The following is a 19,803-nucleotide window of genomic DNA, read 5'->3' on the forward strand; positions in this document are numbered from 1 at the left end:
TTTTTTTTAATCCACTCCCCCTTTTCCAACCCTCGGCCCCTTTCTTCCAGTTTACTTGTCCCGCTTGAGTCCCTCCATGACGGCCTCGAGCGTCGCCCACCCCTCGCTACCCTCCCAGCGCTCCCTCGCGCGGCCCATGACGCTGCGCACCGCGCTCCTGGCCTTGCCGCGCCACCGGCACTCGGCCCCGGGGCCCCAGTTCTCGAGGACCGAGACGAGCTCGTCGGTACGCTTGACTACCTCGGCCCACGCCGCCTCGTCGTCGCCCGTCGCCCAGTCCGACGATGACGCGGCCGCCGACTCGCCCGGCAGCAGGCCGCTGCCCGACGCCCCGACAGCCGCGCGCCAGGCCTTCTCCGAGGCGTCGATGGCGCCGGCGTGATCGCGCCGCCAGGTGCGCAGGCGCGCCACGAGGGCCCACAGTTCGGCGCGCTGCGTGATGAGCGGCACAATGTCGTCTTCGAGGAGCCGCGTCACGAGCCGCTCCATGGAACCTCGCGGGGGCTCGTAGACGCCGCTGCCAGCGTCCTTGTCCTTGGTCAGGACCACGTCCTGCAACAGCGCCGAGAGCACGTCCGTGTCGATGGCGTCTTCGCTTTGGCGGATGCGCAGCACGTGTTTGAAGGCGAGGACAATGTCGGCCACCGAGGGGGGTTCCATGCGGGCTGCGAGGGTGAGGACGTTGTCCCAGATGCGCCAATTATCGTGGGCAATGGACGCGCCCTTTTTGTACGCAGCCAGAGACTGGGACAGGAGAGTGCCGGGATCGCGCGAAATCCCGGGGGTTGCCTGGGCACCGGCCTCGCCCTCGTCGCATTCAGCTTCCACGGGGTCAGAGTCGACTTTGTCGTTGCCGTTTCTGGCGTCGGCGGCCACCTCGCAATACAAGCTCCATAGAGCACTTCCCAGATTGCTCCATGTCCTCGCGTCCTCGCCACCCGCCATGTCCGTCGAGCTGCCGATGGAGCGGCCGTACGCCTCAGCGGCTTCGTCAAACAGGCCGAGACGCAAGCTGATGTCGCCGAGACGGCCCCACATCTCGGGGCTGAGGCGATTAACGGCCGTAGCAATCTTGTATGCCGCGCGGGCCTTGCGCCAGTCTTGACGTTGCAGGTAATGCTCGCCAAGAGACTTCTGGGCGCGGGCGAAACGATGGCTGGAAATCTCCCATGCCCGCTCATAATAGCCAGGGTCGTCCTCGAGGTCACCGAGAATACACCAGAGTCGAGGGGCGTTTGGCGGCGGCGGCGTTCTCTCGGGGCCCGCGTAGTCACCGGGCTTGAGGAGCGTCACATCCTGTATCCCTTCGTCATCTGGGTCAGTCGTTTTCGGGGCCTCATCTCCGGTTCGGTGGAAGAGCCGCCATCGGATAATGGCCTTGGCCTTTTCTTCACCGCCGCTGCCCCTCCCTTGCTCGTCGTCGGAGGCAGCCGAGCTGGCCAGGCAGAGAGCGACTTCGGCCCACAGGTGCAGGCGTTTGAAGATCTCGAGCGCAGAGGTTAGAGACCCGACACCAGCCCACGCGTAGGCAAGCTCAGATTCTAGATGCCAGCGCGGAGGGGTGGAAAGAGCATGGATATATCGAAGGCGTATATGAGCCGGGGCCGACTCGGACACCTTGGGTGCGGGAAGGAAGGTTGCAGGAGTCTGGCTGTTGGCTGTTGTCGTTTCGCTTCCAGGTGCTGTCACTTGAATGTCCGGCACATCTGGGGTCCCAGATCCCCCCTCGGCGGGTTTCTCCGGCTGCTTTGTTGCACTTGAAGTGTCGGCGAGGACTTGATCGGCCACTGCTTGGAGCTGGAGTACTCCACGCTCCAAGGTCCTGCTTCTGTGAAGCTCTATCCTCGACCGGACCAGCAACGCTTGGGTATAAATCTGCCAGTTGGTCGACTTGTCGGTCAAGACCCGTACGGCAAACGGGAGCACTTCTTCCGAGGTCAGGGTGTCGACGGGCGAGAAAGAATCCTTAATAGTGGCTTCCGTCAGGAGGATGATCTGGTCCAGTGGAGACAACTGTGGCTGGCCATCTGGAGATAAGTCGGCCAGACCCGGCGGCAGCGCAGCGGCCTCGGCTTCAGTCCCGTCGCTCTCCTTGGTAAAGTGGATTTGCTCCAAGAGGGTGTCATTGTTGAGCGGCAGCGCGTCAGGCTTGGCGTCTTCTTGTATATTTTCTATTGAGACGGCGTTTCCCCCACTGCGTGCAAGAACAACAAGCTGGCTGGTGCTCTTCTCCTGAAACCTTGTCCTTTTACCGAGCGCGCCCGACAGAGCGTACTCCAGACCGCTAGTCTGCGCCGCCTCTTTGAGCGTCCTTTGCGCCTTGTCATGGTAACCAAGCAAGATGTAGTTGTTGGCCGCCTCGACGAGGAAATGCGTCTTTTCCTCTCGAGTCCAGATCTCGGCAGTCGACAAGACCTGGTCGCCACAAACATGGCCAGACAAGGCATCCATGGAGTCGAGAATGGTCGAGGCCAAGGTGGGCACGTCGCTCCACTGGGAGCTTTTGGTGAAGTTGGAGCCACGACCCAGACTAGGCTGCGTGAGCAGCTTGTAGTGCCAGACATTGACTCGCAATTTCGTCCAACCGATACTGCATCTGGTGCCCTGTGGTGACGCATCTATAACGATCTGACTGCTCTCACTGGCTAGGGCATATAGGATGACAAATCTCGCAAGGGAGAAGAGTTCCAAGTACGGGATGTGGCTGTAGGGGGCAACACCGTCCACATCGAGGTCTGCGATACAGGCTCTGCGGAGGTTCTGGATGGCAGTGGATGGGGCAGTGCTGTGGGAGCCTTGTTCGCAGGATGCGATCCAGGCATTGGCGAAGCGGTCCTCGATGGAAGAGATGAGATTGGTGGGGAGGACGGGGCCAGTGACGTTTGCCTGGAGGAATGCATCGAGGGCCGCAAGGCCGACTGCCAGGATATCGGCGGCATGAGTGCCGGTCGCGAAAGTCTGAGACAGGGTAGGAGTCGATGAGTTTGCAAGCTGGGAGACGTGAGCCTTGATCAAGTCACCAGCCAGCTTGCCATCTGCCAGGACCGACAGTGCGCGAACAGCTTCGCCATGGCTCTCGGGTGTGTAGGCAGTCGTTGCCGCTGTCGGGTCGCCGTTGAGGGATCGTTGGACAGCGCCAGATGCTTGGCTAGTGACGTCCATGGCCACAACCGAGGGGCCTCCTGTGGGAGGGGCGATTAGTGGCTGCATCAAGACTGACGAGGAAGAGAGAGGGAGTGAGAAATACCGGCAGGAATGAGATTGGGGGCCAAGGCAAGATACTCAGGGAAGGGTGCGGCGTTACTGCAAATGTGTGGAAGCTCTTTCCACGGGACTCTGTTCCTGCGTGATGATCATGGCGAGCACACGCCGTCGGGCATCAATTCATGTTGGCGATGGAACGAAAAGTTGGTCTTGCTGATAAGATAAGATGTGGATGGTGATGTTGGTGGGGGCGGGGCAGGTCTTGCTCGGCGGGACGGACGAGATTTTCCGGACTCTCCAACAACAACCACATTCTTGTCTGTGGAATTGTAGCCAAGTCGAGGCCATCTCGGGACGGATCGAGCCCGTTTCCGGTTTTGTCTTGCGTCGGAATTGAGACGGCCTCTGTCCAACTCTTCCCACTTGTTAACCGTCGCCTCTCCCTCTGCTTGCTTGAATGCCCCACACATGATTCACAACAGAATGGCCGTGGATTAGTCTCTATGCGCTGGCGAGGAGGCAGACAGGAATTGAGAGCGAGAATCCAGTATTCGCTGCCGGCAGATGTCAATCCCACAGCCCGCTTCGACAGCGGGGCGGATTGGTGCCGGCAGCCTACCGAAGACGCCCGAGAGAGCGGAGTGCTGAAGGGAAGAGTTTTCCTCCTCGTCTCCACAGTTGTTTCCCTTACTCGCGCATGGTCTGCCCATGAGGATCTAGCATACCTCACCTGTAAGACGTGAGCCGTACGATACGCGTGGGCGCGTGCTTGGTGTATACAGGCCGACACCCTGCATCGTCGTTCCCTGCGTTTGTACCTTACATGTGGCTCGGATACAACCCTTGTGGACACTGCTAACTTGGGAGCTTAGGCGTATCAAGCATTCGTTCATAAAGCGGAGCGAGTGCCTCCCACATTATTGGTTTCACCACCTCTTCATACGGCATCCCGTGACGGGGACGCTCCTCTGACGCAATGCTCAAAGAAACATGCGTCTGTAAACAGTTCCGTACAAGAGATCCGCGCATGGACGACGTATGCAAGAGGTACCCAAACTACAGTGCCATCATTGGCGGAGCGCGAGGCACAAAGCAGCAGGCAAATGGTAGGGAGAGCGGCCGTGTTTTTCTTACCCAACTTGACAAGGCCTTTTCAGGGCTTGCTTACCGACTCCTGTGCACTGTGCTGCACTGTCCACCTCCTCGGGTCAGCCGCCGTCCGCGCCGCCATCGCCGGCCGGGTTTTCATGGTGGTGGCCGAAGCAGGCAGTGTCTAGCCCCGCCCATTCCCGGGCGGCGCACTTGAGCGCTTTGAACTCCGTAGGCTGCAGCATCTATGACACTGGCCATCGGGCCCACGCAACCCATTCTATGGCGTTCGTCGAGATAGGTTGCCCTAAGCAGGCAGGCAGACAGCCTCTCTCGTTCGTTACCAAGTGGCCTGGGGCGGTCTATGCTTTCCTCCTTCTAGAGTCTGCACGATGCGCGCGGGCGGTGGCATTTTGTCCCTGCAACACTACCCCAGCTGGACGGACCAGAGCCCGGTTGGCTGACATCTGCACCGTGACGTCGGCCATGCCCGCCCGCAAATGGCATTAGCAAAGTCCCTAGGCAAGTCATGGTGCATGGAGAGACAGTGAAACCAACCATCGGAGCCAACGAGATGCCGGTCAGCAAAGGCTGAGGCCTAACAAGGGTCCTGCGCCGACGACGACGCAGCATTAACGACGGATGGATTTGTATGCTGCATGTAACTTACATACTGCTTGTGGATGGCAATTATATAGCCCCCGCTCACACTTGACCGAATGATATTACGGAAAATGCCCGTCGTACGAGTGAGTCTTTTCACCGCTTATTTGTTGTTGTAGCGCCTAATTTTACAGGCAGTGCCCCCTTCCCACCTACAGGGTATTAGTAAGAAAGGTAAACAAAACATGCCCTGTGACGTCAGTGCCCCGAAGGCGGGAGGTCTGATGGGTCTTGCACGAGGGCTTGGGCCTCGGATGCGAAACGACTTGCCGCAAGCAACGTGTTGGTGGGGAGCTTCTGGGTTTGCCCACAGGGACGACCCTGCACAGCAATTCTTCCAAGTTTCTTCAGCGCGTCTCGCAATCGAGGTCGTCTGCTGCCCATCGACGATGGCCGCCTCTCACGAGTCTTTGGGGGCCAAAGAATGCACTGCACTTATTAGGTAACTTACAGTACATGCAATTCGGCCTTGTCCGTTTCCAGCAATGAGTGAGAGGTCACATGACCAGCCCAACCGAAATGGGGGAGAAAACTCGCACTTGGGGTCGAGAGCTCACGTGTATGCGCACGCTGAGCCTCGCCCCAGCTCGGCGGCTTGGCATGTGTGTGTGTGTGTGTGTGTACGCGGGTCCTCTTGCTGGCCTTGCAACCACACACACAAAGGGTATTTGCGCGAGCTAGTGGGAAATACAAACATTGCCATGTACAAGTGTTAAGCTTCGAGGCCGACTTCAGTACCTGCGGGGGGGCCGAGCCCATGCGCCACTACGTCGTGGGACGAAAGTTGCTCAGCTCTTATCGCGGATTGGAAGACAAGGACTTGGGGTCCCGCCGTTGCTGCTAGCCCATGTACTGTACTGTACCGCATCCTGTGTGCAGTTGGTCTTTAATGCGGCGGGATTCTCCATCCTAGCCAGCGTGGGGCGATGAGGAAGGCAATAGGACCACTACAACAAGAAGAGACCATCAGGGGCAAAGAGGAGTACAAAAGGCCCATCCTTTGGGGCGACGAGACAGAGAAAGACATAGACCTTAATCAGCTTCTTGGTCTGATCTCGTATTTTCTGGCGAGTGGCTACGTAGGTACGGAGTACTCGCAAGATGTAGGTCCCTACCTAAGGTACCTAGTACCTAGGTAATAGCGAGGCCCTGCTTAGACTTCCATGGGTGTGCCTGGCCGTCGGCTAATCTAGGCACAGTTAGCAGCGCCCCTGGAGGTAAAATCTCTCTAGGTGCCTCGTCGCCACCGGCTTCACAGAGCCCGTGTACACGCAGCGGTACTGTCCTGTACATGCAGAACACAGCACCTGCCACCACAGCATCTCCCTGCAGTAGATGGTGGCTCAGATCTCGGTCAGCCTCTCCTCGGCTGCGTCGAGACGGAGCTCCCCTGCTTAAGCACGTGCAAGACCCATGAATCGTCCCAAAGAAAGGAGACTGGTACGTTTTCAATTGTTTAGACGCCGCCGCCCGTCAGGCAGCCACAGTCTCAACAGCGCATTCGGTGAGTGTGTATCGGCAGGGTACCGTCGAGGTACATTGCCGTGCTAGGTGGATGGGCGGGTGTGGGGGCGTGCGCTAGCGTCCTGCAAAGCACAGCAACAGCCACCATAGAGGGCCGGAAGCAAAAAAGGGCGCCAGTCTCTGCACAGCTGCAAAACACCACCAAGCCGAAGCCGTCGTCGGCCTTTTCCCCCGTTGCTTGCAGCGGCAGCAGCAGCAGCGCAGAAGAGCTAAAAGGGAAATCGTGGCGGTACCAGGCACCGGGTACCGTCGTGTAGCCCGAGCACAAGGGCTCAGCCTCCGCCCAGAGCCATGTACTTGCAATCGTCCGGGAAGAATCACTTTTGTACAAACCTTCTTGCTGCCCCATATTCCCCCAGCCAATGACTCGGTCCGGTGAACAATAGATCTGACGTACTTGGAGTCCTCCTTCCTCCCCATCTACATCAAGCCACCCACCCCCATCCATTTCTTCCTTTCCTCTTTTCCCCCTCAACCCTTACTCACCTCCCCTCTGAGGACTCCTTATCCCCCTTCTTCCTCCTTACACCATTACCCATTCTCTCTTCCGCCCCAATCCGTCCTCATAACATCACATCCTCGTGGCTTCGGTGCTGCACAGGGAGGAACATCGACCCTCACCTCTCCGTCTCTTCTTCTCGCGAGGGGAAGAGGCAGCGAGAGCGCGAGACAACAGGGCACAGAGACAGACAGAAATTGAGGAGTCAAGCGAGTGACTGAGACCGACCGTGAACCGCTGGCATCGCGAGCGTGAAGAGACCGTGTCGTTAGCCCCTGCCCGGCCTCCTCCGCACACATCGACAACCCAAGCCGCCACCGCCATGACCATGACCGACGAGGAAAAGCAGTCGGGCAAGCTCGAGGTGCCCGGCTCCCCGGAGCTTGGCCATGTAGGCGGCGACCATCTCGGCGACAACAGCGACGGCCTCCAGCGCCGCCTCAACAACCGCCAAATCCAGCTTATCGCCATCGGCGGCTCCATCGGCACTGCCCTCTTCGTCAGCATAGGCAACGGCCTTGCCCTCGGCGGCCCCGGCAGCCTGCTCATCGCCTTCACCCTCTACTCGCTCGTCCTCGCCTGTGTCAACAACTCGCTTGCCGAGATGACGGTCCTCATGCCCGTGTCCGGCGGCTTCATCCGCCTTGCCGGCCACTGGGTCGACGATGCCCTAGGCTTCATGGCTGGCTGGAACTTCTTCCTCTACGAGGCCCTCCTGATCCCCTTTGAGATCACGGCCCTCAACCTGGTCCTCTCCTTTTGGGAGCCCAAGATGAAGGAGCCTGGTCCCACCGCCGGCATCTGTGCTGCCGTCATCATATGCTATGCGTAAGATTTGTACTCCAAGGCGAGGGGAGGAAAGGGAAGAGAGGGCGCCCTTCTCGTCCGGACCCTGCCGTGCTCGTCTTATGCTTTGGGCGACGACCACCCTCTCTCCCCCCTTTCCCCCCCCCCCTGACCTCTCCTTCTCCCCCTCGTCAAGGCCCCATGCTAAACGTGGTGAATTGTAGTGCTCTCAATATCCTTGCTGTGCGTGGCTATGGTGAGGCTGAATTCTGGCTGTCGGGAGGCAAGGTGATCCTCATCTTCATCCTCTTCTTCTTCACCTTTGTGACCATGCTCGGCGGCAATCCCAGCCACGACCGCTATGGCTTCCGCTACTGGAACGACCCGGGCGCCTTCGCTGAACACCACACGACGGGCTCGCTCGGCCGCTTCGAGGGCTTCCTCGGCGCCCTGTGGAACGCCTCCTTTGCCATTGTCGGCCCCGAGTACATCTCCATGGTGGCCGCCGAGGCCAAGCGTCCCCGCATCTACATCAAGGCCGCCTTCAAGACCATCTACTGGCGCTTTGCCATCTTCTTCTTTGGCAGTGCCCTGGCTGTCGGCATCGTTGTGCGCTACAACGACCAGGTGCTCGTCGACATCAAGGACGGCAAGACGCAGAGCGGCACGGCCGCGGCCTCGCCCTATGTCATTGCCATGCAGAACATGGGCATCGAGGTGCTCCCGCACATTGTCAACGCCCTCATGTTCACCTCCATCTTCTCGGCCGGCAACACGTACACGTATTGCGCCACGCGCTCGCTTTACGGCTTGGCCCTCGAGGGTCGTGCGCCAAGCTTCCTGCGCAAGTGCTGGAGCAACGGCGTGCCCATCTATTGCTTCTGCATCGTCATGTGCTTCCCGCTGCTGTCCTTCCTGCAGGTCGGCAACGGCTCGGCCATGGTTCTCGACTGGCTCGTCAGCCTCATCACCGCTGGCGGCATCATCGACTACCTCGTCGTATCCATTACCTTCATCTTTTACTATCGCGCCTGCCAGGCTCAGGGCGTCGACCGCAAGTCGCTGCCCTACTACGGCTGGGGCCAGCCCTACTGCGCCTACATTGCGCTGTTCGTCCAGTCGATCGTCGTCATCTTCTACGGCTACTCGGCCTTTACGCCCTGGAGTGTCGACGGCTTCTTCCGCCACTACACGATGCAGATCATCGCCCCCATTCTATTCTTTGGCTGGAAGTTGCTTAAGCGCACCCGCGTTGTCCGCCCGCACGAGACCGACCTGGTCTGGCAACGGCCCACCATCGACCGCTACGAGGCCAGCTTTACCAAGGAGCCCGTCGGCTTCTGGACCGAGATGCTGCGGCTGGTTGGCATCAAACTCGGCAAGAAGAAGAGGGACCAAGGGGATGTGTGAGGCCATTGGCCTTGTCCGCGGGTGAAGTTGGGCTGCAGCGATAGAACAGGCTTCTCGCCGCTTCGCGATCCGCCATTACATTCTCCTTGTTAGATTTTGACCCCGTTCGTTACATTTTTCCTACATTATCACGACACGGCCGACGGCGTGCGTCTTGACGCGCAACGGGCTGCGGTGCTATGACTTGACTATGATTGGCTAAGAGTCGGCATAGAATTGGCCCTCGAGGCTTGGCTGCGGAGTTGAGCACAGGCACTATATATACCCCTCAACAGACATAAGGAAAGCGAATATTAAGAAGTTTGAAGATGACGGTGTCATGAGCTGGCAACGGGATCTATACGTGAACGTGCACATGACTGCCTGGCGATACCGGCCTTGTCTAAACGACGATGCTGGGTGGGCATAACCAGCAGGGGAAGAAGCACTGGGTTCGTTCACGAACGAACTCGACGGGCACCATGCTCGGCGACTTTACTCCATACGTATATGCTAGGAACCCTTGAGCGTTTGTGATTGTCGTCCTAGTCCCGCGCAACTCCACGGTGACTCCTCGTGCCCTTCTCATAGTCTGTATAGGTATATCACGTCGACGGCCCAGGGGCGGGGATGGGTTAGGGGTGTTGTACATACTGCGTCCATGTCGGCTGGTCAGGGACGCTGCAAGGCGTGGCACAGATACATTAACGGCTTGACCGGGCAAAAGTGGAATGTGCTCTGATAGTCGATACATCATGATGTTCTGTCCGATGCGGCTGAAAGTCACCGACGTCCGGCATGCACCCCAAGCTCATTATCCATCCCGCAGCGCTACGAGAGCCAATATTACAGCCGGCCCCTGCCATGATACCTGTCGGTCCGCACCTGTCATGTCAAGGTATACATAACATGTGTGCCACGGGCATACAGATGCAGTCCCTTCATCTCGCCAAGAGCATGCCGCAGAAAGCACGACTCAAAGCCGCCGCTGTCAGTCGTTGGTGCGAGACGACACCCGTGACGAGACTACTACGTTCGCTGCTCCTGTATCCCATTGTGGTAGTTGACCCGAGTTTACTGTGTAATTATGCCCTGCATGGCAGCAGGCCATGGTGGTATTTTTAACGATATATAAGGTGTCCCACGAGCCGGACGTTTTGTCCTGCTCTGGTTCAAGAAGACCGACAGCGCAAGACTTTCCCTTTTGTCTCCCCTGGTTTAGGCTTCATACGCCATGTGGCTGCCCGTTTTCGCCGTCGTCGTCGAGGCCCTCGCCCTTGCGCAGGCATTGCCTACTCAAGGACCTCGGCCGTGGAATCCGTTTACCAGCGACGAGCCGACGGCGCGCTCCGGGCGTCTCTCCCCTCGCTGGGACCAACCGCGCAGCCTGAAGAGCGCGGCGCAGCACGCGGGCTTTTCCAAGTTCGAGTGGGTGGACGGCTTTCTCGAGAGCGGCGACCGGCTTGCTCGCTCGTCTGCGCCGTACTACAAAGGCGCCGACGGCGACCAACGGTTGACGCCGGAGACGATTGCGTTCCTCAAGCAGCAGAACATCGGGCACATCATCAGTCTGAACTCGGAGGCGAATAACCAGGCCATCAAGGACCTTCTCCGGCGGAACAACATCGCCTACACGCCGTTGCCCGTGAAGGACTTTTCCACCCCGACGCTCGAGGACATGAAGACGGGCTATGCGGCCTTTCGCGAGCACCGGGCGGGCACGCTGGTTTGGTGTGGCTATGGGCATGGACGCACCGGGACCATGGTCACGGCTCTGCAGGTGTACAGCGAGCATGAGAAGCCGTCGCCGAGGAAGCTGTTGCCGGGTGATTATACCAAGAACCACGTTGAGACGCCGAACCAGATCCGGCTGTTGGACAAGCTTCAGCGGAGTCTGCAGCCGGGGGCGTTCAGACAGGCGGCCCGGAAAGTAGTCCAGGGCCTCCGGAACATGGTGGCCAAGGCGAAGGGCCAGGCCACGGACGGCCACTTGACCAGGCCAAAGCTGCCGCCGAAAAAGGCGGGCGAGAAGAGCAAGCCGGGCCACAGGCCGGGGCCCAAGACGCCCAAGTTGGTGGCCGACGTGTGGCCGGCCCAGACGCCGTCGAAGCCGCTGAAAGACGCCCCCAAGAAATTCGGCCACGGCATGGCTGCTCAGAACTTGGGCAAGCCGTCGAAAGCCCCGGGCCTGGTGACGTCGAAGCCACCCGCGCAGCCGGGCAAGAAACTCGGCATGGCCACCCAGGGGCCCGACAAGATGGTGAGTGAAACTTGGAAGCCCGGTCGACGGCGATACTAAAAAGCCATTTGCCAGTTCTTTGCCGGACGGATGCGGCCCGGGATGTACATCGGCAACCCCAAGATCAGGGTGCCGTGACGGGGGCGAGGGGGAGGGGGAGGGGGAGGGGGAGAATCTACTCATACACATTGTCGTGTCGGTCTTGTACATGTGTTTTCCTGTCTTGTTCGAGTAGCCTTCAGCGCTGGCAAACCGCACCGCAGTCCCATCCACGTGTCATGTGTCTCGGCTCTGTAAGAGGCGGCATAGGGAGCAGAAACTGCCGGCAAGGGCCTGCAGGTCGAACGCCGGGGATACGTGCCGGTCTCCGGCGGCGGCAGTCCACCGATGCAAGTGTCGAGGGACGCCAGAAGCGCCCTCGACAGACGCACCTCGGTTTGCCGAAGCAACCTTGCGGGCCCCCGGAGCGCTTACCGGACGCCATGGATGTCGGCTATAAGTGCCAAGAACCGATTGTAGAGATGGTCGTGTCGGGAGGTGGTATTATCGGTATATGCAAGATGAAGTCCCCGGCAACGGAATACAACGACGGGGAGAGGGCCTTGCGCAACAGCCTCGGAAGCCCAGGGCCTTGCGATGTGTCCATTGGAGTCTGATCTTGTTCTCTCAAAGTGTTACGGTCGCCATCGGCTTGGTATAATGCTTCATTGTTTGTATAGTTCCAGATGAGCACACTAATACCCCTGGAGACTGGCTTCCCAGTCCTCAACTAGCTGTGTATCCATAACGCGTATTCGAACTGATGTCGTCCAGGCTAAGGCAGATTTCTCGTTATTTTGCATCGAGAGTCCAAGTATGGACAACAAGCATCTCCTCCCTCCCGCATCAAAAGCCCGCCTTGTCCAAGAACACAATCTCAACCCGCCTCCTCGCGGCAACCAGTGACCTCGCGCGCCGTACGCCTCCGCGGGCGCTGCCCACCTCCCCGCGCCTCGCCGGAGCAGCCTCCTGGAACCTGGAAAGGTCGGGCTTGGGCATGTTTGGCTTGGAGTACCAACCGTCGCCGTTGTTGCCGTAATACATGTCGTCCTTGGGGTCGTACCATTCGCCATTCTCCAGCTGGTACCACCCGTCCTCTGCCGCTACCGCTTTGAGGGCCTTGGTGGCTTCGTTGTCGTCGGATTCCGGTATGATCTTTTCGGAAATGCGGACTAGGCGGGTGAGGGGCTTCCCGACTTGGTCGAAGATGGGCGTGTTTACCTCGCAGGCCTCGAATTTATAAGGCTGGTTAGGCGGGTGAGACGGGCAGTGCTTCTGCCCAAAGGCCTTGAACTGGTTGGATGGAGCGCGGGAGAACTTGCCGACGCAAGCGTCTATCTCGGCGCCGCAGACGATGATGGGCCGGAGCTTGCAGGATCCAGATATCTTGAGATGAAAGGTCCAAGTCTCGATGCGGCAGTCATAGCCGGGCTTGCACGTCGTGTGAATCGACACTGCCTTTGTCTTGTAATTCCCCGTCGTCCACGACTTGGAGTATCCCGCCGAGATGCCGAGGGCGACGCTCTCGGCGCCCGCCGTCAATTGCGCCCCAATCTGCCAGCCCTCGGTGGTGCTGTCTATGCTGGTCGTCGACTGCTCCACCGAGAACGTAATGTCGTCGTCGCCCATGTTTATGATGCTGTTCTCCATGTACGGAGTATAGTAGATGGTGACATTCGGCTGGTATGGGGTCGAGGTCGGCTTCGAAGGCCGCGGCTGGGCCATCTCCTTTCTTATTTTGAATTCAACCGGATTGCATGTCATGGTCCACGGCCAAGCAGTCGGCTCAGACACCAGATTAGTGTCAAACGTGGGAGGGTGTCCCCAGTCGATCCTGACGTCGCGCTTCAGCCTGGATGTGAAGCTCTTGACCACCGCATGCTGCAGGTGGAGATTGCAAAGCCCGCCGGCGGCGAACAAGACGGGAAACAAAGTGTCGGACCTCATCTTGGGGCAAGAGGAGCTGTCGACGCGTCCAACAAGGCACAGGCCGAGGAATGGCTCCCCTTGGAACCGTCTCGTCTCGAAGCCATATATTTATGTCAAGACGACAGAGATGGGATCAATAGAGCAAGACACTCGGTGACTAGATAGTGATATGCCACGTGCCGCATCTGCAAGACTCAAATATTGGCCCCATCGGCTTCGGCGGGATTACTTCTTGGCTGCCCCGGGCCTCTCTCTCAACACCACCTCGGGAGCTCGTGGCAGCGGCTACCTCTTGACTCCTGAGCTTCGGGACGGGCTCTCGGCCACATCGAGCTCAGCGGACCGGCTCCTATTGGCTCACTTGACCTTCTTAACCGCCGTCTCCACCGCTCGTGCCTGAAGCAGGCTGCAGGTCCAACAACCGACATGGACTATATTGCGTGTCACAGCGTTGCGGATCCTGGCGGCTCGAGAGCATACACCACGAAAGAATCGTTCGACGTCGAGATTCGGATTGTGTATGCGCATCAGTATGCTACGGGGTGCCTGTAACGGAGCCTGTAACGGAGCCTCATGTCTGCTTTCCGGCGCGGCCCCTGCATTCCGAAATGAATGGCGAGACCAAGAGGTTCCGACGGAAACTTGTCCAACCCATCGGACGTCTCGAGGAAACAAGGCCACTCTGACTGGCTAAACTCGACATCACAAACCACACGCACGTCAACATGTAACCTCTAAATTCGGGCTCCTCTGCCGAGTACCGTCTATCTTCATCCTCCTGTGCCGTGGTCCACCAAGTGCCAGCCTCGTCGAGATCCTCCAATCCCAACGCGTCTTGCCTTCGGCAAATACCCGCATCTAGCCGTGTCTATAGGTAGACCGTCATAAAACCATTACCAAAATGTCACCAATCACTTTTTTTCGTCACCGACCCTCGCGACACGATACAAACAAGACAAAATGCAAATACGCGGTCGTCGCTACGGGGCCCGTATTACTCGTCCTCGTCGCTGAACACCTCCTCACCACGCTTGCGGCGAGCCATGCGCTCTGTCGGACATGTATTAGCATCGTCGCCTTAAAAGAGCCTCGCGCAATGCACCACTTACCCTTCTTCTTCTTACGCGCCTCGGAAGACGTCAGCTTCGCCTTCTTCTTGGTCGTGACAATCTTGTTGCCCATGGCATCAAACTTGTCCTCTTCGTCATCGTCACCCTGCTTGAGGCGGGGACCAGCGCCCTGACCGCTGACCCAGTTGTGGCCCGAAGGCGTCATCTGACCGTCCATGACGGCCCAGACCTCTTCCGTCAGGTCCTTGGTGAACTCGGCCGAGTGGGTGATGATGATGACACCGCCCTCGAACTTCTTCAGGGCCTTGGACAGGGCACCGAGCGAGTCGCGGTCCAGGTAGTTGGTGGGCTCGTCGAGAACGATGAGATGGGGGCGCTGCCACGAGCAAGCAGCCAGCACAGTCTTGACACGCTGGCCACCAGACAGGCCGCGCATGCGAGAGTGGGAGACGAGCTCGGCGTCGAGGCCAAAGTTGGCGCAGTGCACCTCAATCTCCTTGCGGACCAGGGGACGGAACTGGCCGGAGGCCAGGGCCTCCTTCATGTCCACGTCGGCAACCATCTTCTGGTGAGAGGCCAGCAGCTCGTTTCGGGGCAGCCAAGCGTTGTCCGCCGTCATCATGGGCGTCCAGCGCTCGTTCTTCATGCCCACGTTTTCGCCGATCGCAAACGAGCACTCGTACTCGTAGCTGTTCTTGAACTTTCTGCGCGAGTTGATGCCAATGACGCGGCGCTGCGTGTTTTCGACCATGAAGATCTTGTCCATGGCCTTCTCGTCGGCCTCGGTGATGATCTTGTTGGCTCGGTCCATGGTCTCGCGATCCTCACCAGTCTGAAATCGCCACTGGATGTACTCTGAGGGCGTCTTGTCCAGGTGGTTGTCGATGTGGGCAAAGGCGTGCTGCTTGATGTAGGCGATACGGATGTTCTCGTGCTGGTAGATCTCACCCTGGGTCGGGATGAGCTCACCCGTCAAGACGTTGATCAGGGTCGACTTGCCGGCACCGTTGGGACCGATGACGGCAATACGAGAGCCGAGAGAGCACTGGAAGCTAATGTCCATGATCTGAGGCTTCGAGGTGCCGGGGTACTGGAATGACATCCTGGTGGCGCGCAGAATGGCCTTGGCCTTGGTCTTGACGCCCTCGAGGAAACCGGGCTCGGGGAAGGCGAACTCCATCTCGGAGGCGCCGAGCTCGTAGTACGACTTGGCAGACGGCACGCGCTTGACGAACTCGGCCAGGTTGCCGCGGTAGCGCTTGAGCTTGAAGCGCTCGTAGTGGACAATGTGCTGGCAAACGTTGTCGAGGAAGCTAGAGTCGTGAGAGACGATAATGGAGGTGCAGGGAGAGTTGGTGAGGTAGTCCTCCAGCCACTTGACGTTCTTCACGTCCAAATGGTTGGTGGGCTCGTCGAGCAGCAGAATGTCGGGAGCCTCGAAGACGGCACGGCACAGGGCAAGCTTCATCTTCCAGCCACCAGACAAGGCGGTGATTTCGCCGCTGATCATGATCGGGGTGAAGCCAAAGTCAACCAGCTGCTTCTCGACGTCAGCCTGGGTCGTCGTCACACCAGCCTCGGACAGCTTCTTCATGGTCCAGTCGATGGTGGTCATCTCGGTGTCGGCCGAGTCGAGGTCGTGCTCGACGAAGACGGTCTTGACCTCGCTCTGCTTGGGGAAGCCCTCGACTTGCTCGTTGTTGATGGCGCGCATTAGAGTTGACTTGCCGGAACCGTTGGGGCCGCAAAGACCGTAGCGCTGACCGCGCTTGAGGCGCAGATGAGTCTGATTGAGGAGAATCTTGGCACCGTAGGCGAGGGAGAAGGTGCAGTTGCAGAGATCCTCGCCCTCCTCGTCGTCGGCATCGCCCTCCTCGGCCTCGGCGGCACCTGGAGAGGCACGCTTGCGCAGGTTATGGACCATGGACTCGGCGTTGTCGATACCAGTGACGACGGCAACGTAGGGCTTGAGGCTCTCAACCCAAACGGCGGACTCGGTCTCCTTCTCGTCAATGAGCTGGCCGGCAATGGCGGCAATGTGCTCGGCGACGGGGCCCATCTTGTCGAGGTAGTTGGCGTATTTGCCGGTGAAGACCTCCTTGACCTTGCCAAGGACGACGTTGAGGTCACCGTCGTTGCGGGCCTCGGGAATCTTGCCGTCCTTGACGTTGCCGACGCGGCTGAGGGTGTCCAAGGCCTGCTTGGTCTTCTCGCGAGCCTCGGGATCAGCCAGGTTGTCAAAGTTCTTTTGCAGGCCAGGCATCATCTTGGGCAGGAAAGGGGCGACAATATTGGGGTCGTCGACGAGCTTGCACATGTTGTCAACAATGACGGCCGCTTTTCGCTTGATGGCAGTCTCGCGCTCGGCCAGACCACGATCCAGTAGGGGGACCATGAGGGCTAGAGTGGGCTCCTGGACCTCGGTGACGAAGGTGGTGGCACCAAGCAAGTGGACCGTCTCGGGGACGTTCTCGGGCTTTGCGATACACTTGATGAGCTCGGGGATGAAGCGCTCGATATCCCTGTTGACGATCAACTGGCAGATTTGCTCCATGGTCTTGTAGGCGCGTTCCTTGACCTCCTTCTTGGTGTCCCACATGGACTCGGAGACGACGGGGATGAGCTCGGGGACGCGGAAGGCCAGCTGGGCGGGGGCAGTCTTGATGAGGGTGTCAATGAAGTCGAGAGCCGTCATCTTCTCGGGCCACTTCTGGGCGTTGCGGAGAGAGTCCATGATGGCGGGGAGGGCGGCCTTGACGGCATTGCCGTTCAGAGCGCCGGCGACGGCGAGGACGGCGGCGGAGGCGGCATTCTTGACGGCCGTGATCTTGTCGCCGACAGCAGCCAAAAGGCTGGGGAGAAGGACGACGAGGTAGGGCTCGACGGAAGCCGAGACTTCCGAGTGCGAGGCAATGGCGGCGACGGCCGTGCAAGCTCTCTCGCGGGCGACGGCATCCTTCTTGTTGCCGAGTTGCTTCTTGAAGCTCTCAAAAGTCCTGGGGAAGAGGTTCCGTTAGCGCCTTGCACGCATGTGCAGGGTCCCGATGCGGCGGCAAGACTTGGGCCAAGGTCGCGACACTAACAAGGAGGAGGCGAATCGTGCAGCGGCCACAGTGAAATTTGGGAGGGGTGAGGTGGGGGAACGCATGTACTGTACAGTGAGGGCGGGGGGGAATGCGACTGGCCGAAACAAGAAAAAAAATTCCCCAAATCCCCCAGCACCTTGTGCGCCGGAGGCGAGGGAGTAAGGAAATACTCACTTTGCAGGAACGGCCTGGTCCTCGATGCGACCGTTGATGAAGCTGGCGAGCTCAATGGATGACTCCTTGACCTCTGCCGCGTCCTTGGAGACGGTGAGCTTTTGGAAGAGCTCGTCCAGAACCTTGACGGACTGGGCGTTTTCGGAAGGCATGGTGATGGGTATAAGTCGGTCGACGAGGGTCACGTAGAGGAAAAGGAAACCGAAGCTCTATAAACGAACTGGCGTCTTTGGGATGAACTCGGAGACTCGAGAGTCTGGTCTATCGTGAGGATGGGAAGCCCACAGAGTCGACTCTGCTTTATCGCGGCTTTTTTTGTCTTGGTAGATCGGCAACGCGGGGCTGTCCACCGATGGAGGGGAACAGCTCGACGAGGAGGAGTGGTGGGAAGCGGATGGGTCCACGATTCGCCTTGGAGGAGACGAACAGAAGATGAGGATGAATATGAGAGAGAGAGAGGACGAAGAGGACAGACGGAGGGAGAGAGTGGGAAAAAGGGGAGAGGGAGAAAAATGGGGGGGAAGACTGGGGCGGAAGACGAAAAGTGGGAGGGAGACGCCGGGGGCGATTAGTTTTATGCCTTGTCCCTTGGGGGCACAATTTTTTTTTCTTTTTGATTCTTATTGGAGGCCCTCGACTCTCTTCCCAGGGCGAGGTAGATTTTTCTTTGCCGCATGTAACCCCTCAGTGCTGGGGCCTGCACATGGGCGGCAGAGGGGGGTTGAGGGGTACAAGATAAAAAAATTCGCAAGGTTTGAGGCTTATCGGACTTTATCGGGACGCGCTAAGCCCGAAGGGCAGTAAGACGGCAAAGGCGGTGAGTGAGTCTTTGTCCGGCGCGCAGCCAGCCAGATACGGATGATTGGCAATGATGGGAAATGCAGTCCTCTATAGGTCCGCATCCTGGCGGCTGTTTACTTAAATTTTAATTTTTGTCTTCGCCGACGACCTCGCTGGCCGCCTACGTCAAATATTTGTGGCAAAAGTTTGCTTGGCCAAGGCACCAAAGACAGTGCTTGGTACAGTCGACATTCTCGAAACACGGACACTTGGTCCGTCCCAAGAGAAAACCGGCACTCCGGCCTAGGCTGAATTCCCCCTTGGGGCGCAGGGGCGGAGAAAGCGACCTCTCACCAGGGAGCAGGTTCTCTCCTCTTTGCCCTCTGACACCAATCTCAGGCCTGACCGACTTTGTTGCGCAGTGACTCTTTCGGCCCGCCCTCAGACACTTGTCCCACCCAAGACATTCATTCTTGCCCATCGGGACATGTTCGTCACTAGCAACGTACACGAGAATATTGAGACTTTCAGCACGCGACTGGCTTGGCCGGTCCAGTCAGAATTGTAACACGACCAGGCGTGAAACAGCCCTGTCCGTCACTACTTGCGGCTCATCAAAGTCAAGATCCAGCTCGATTCGATAGCTCTGGCTCGTGGAGTGTCTCAGGCCGTGCTACCAAGCGAACCGTTGACTGTGTCCTTGAAAACAAAATTGCCAAGGTGCAGTGTAGATGACCTCTCGTCGGCCAGGCACCCACCACTTAGACCACGCTTCACCTTGTATCATCATGTATGCCAGGCACTATCTTGTCGTGTCGTCAAGTTTCCGGTTACACCTCACTCGTTGACGATTCCGCACCACCTGCCCAGTCCTCCACGGCCCACGCAGCCGCCCCGTTCCCTTCCCGCTCTGCCCGTCTGCTCCCTTCCCTCCCCTTGCCCAGGCCCCTTGCTGACATGTCTTCCCATCACTTCATTTTCCGATCGCATTCATTTCACAGGCAGAAATTAGAGTTCCCTTGAACGATCAACGGAGAGGAACCTTGTCCTGCACTAGGCTCTCGCCAGCCAAGATAGGAAAGACAACTCACTGGCCGTCAAACAGCGCCACAGTACGAGACCTCATGCACGAGCCTAAATAAGTCGCGTCATCGTCACCTGGCAGAGCTGAGCCGCTGTTCCAGGTCAAGATATGTCTACATCCACGTCTATGTAGAGATGGATATATGCATAACAACATGCTGGGCACATAGGCATCCGTTCATCAAGACATCCTTCCCCTGCATTTACTCTCCTCGCCTCGGTCAAGCCATCAAAGTCTGGGCATAAACT

General features: G+C 58.6%; 5 protein-coding genes across 5 annotated transcripts; 2 read left to right on the top strand and 3 right to left on the bottom strand.

Annotated features, from left to right (window-relative positions):
* Positions 1-51: 51 nt before the first annotated feature.
* HRG_08967 (tetratricopeptide repeat domain-containing protein) lies at positions 52-3,210 on the bottom strand (the record flags this gene model as incomplete). The annotated part of the gene is made up of 1 exon (XM_044867438.1): positions 52-3,210. One exon carries the CDS (start codon positions 3,208-3,210, stop codon positions 52-54), a length of 3,159 nt encoding a protein of 1,052 aa, XP_044717459.1.
* Positions 3,211-7,301: 4,091 nt separating this feature from the next.
* HRG_08968 (amino acid permease domain-containing protein) lies at positions 7,302-9,175 on the top strand (the record flags this gene model as incomplete). The annotated part of the gene is made up of 2 exons (XM_044867439.1): positions 7,302-7,807; positions 7,990-9,175. The coding sequence occupies 2 exons, from the start codon at positions 7,302-7,304 to the stop codon at positions 9,173-9,175; spliced, it is 1,692 nt and encodes a 563-aa protein (XP_044717460.1).
* Positions 9,176-10,388: 1,213 nt separating this feature from the next.
* Positions 10,389-11,531, top strand: HRG_08969 (protein-tyrosine phosphatase; the record flags this gene model as incomplete). Its single annotated transcript, XM_044867440.1, has 2 exons — positions 10,389-11,414; positions 11,469-11,531. The coding sequence occupies 2 exons, from the start codon at positions 10,389-10,391 to the stop codon at positions 11,529-11,531; spliced, it is 1,089 nt and encodes a 362-aa protein (XP_044717461.1).
* Positions 11,532-12,278: 747 nt separating this feature from the next.
* Positions 12,279-13,379, bottom strand: HRG_08970 (uncharacterized protein; the record flags this gene model as incomplete). The annotated part of the gene is made up of 1 exon (XM_044867441.1): positions 12,279-13,379. One exon carries the CDS (start codon positions 13,377-13,379, stop codon positions 12,279-12,281), a length of 1,101 nt encoding a protein of 366 aa, XP_044717462.1.
* A 976-nt stretch (positions 13,380-14,355) lies between these two features.
* HRG_08971 (ABC transporter domain-containing protein) lies at positions 14,356-17,843 on the bottom strand (the record flags this gene model as incomplete). The annotated part of the gene is made up of 3 exons (XM_044867442.1): positions 14,356-14,411; positions 14,471-17,427; positions 17,692-17,843. The coding sequence occupies 3 exons, from the start codon at positions 17,841-17,843 to the stop codon at positions 14,356-14,358; spliced, it is 3,165 nt and encodes a 1,054-aa protein (XP_044717463.1).
* Between the last annotated feature and the right edge of the window lie 1,960 nt (positions 17,844-19,803).

Source organism: Hirsutella rhossiliensis (genome assembly GCF_020360975.1).
Source record: "Hirsutella rhossiliensis strain HR02 chromosome Unknown scaffold00011, whole genome shotgun sequence".
Taxonomy (NCBI): domain Eukaryota; kingdom Fungi; phylum Ascomycota; class Sordariomycetes; order Hypocreales; family Ophiocordycipitaceae; genus Hirsutella; species Hirsutella rhossiliensis.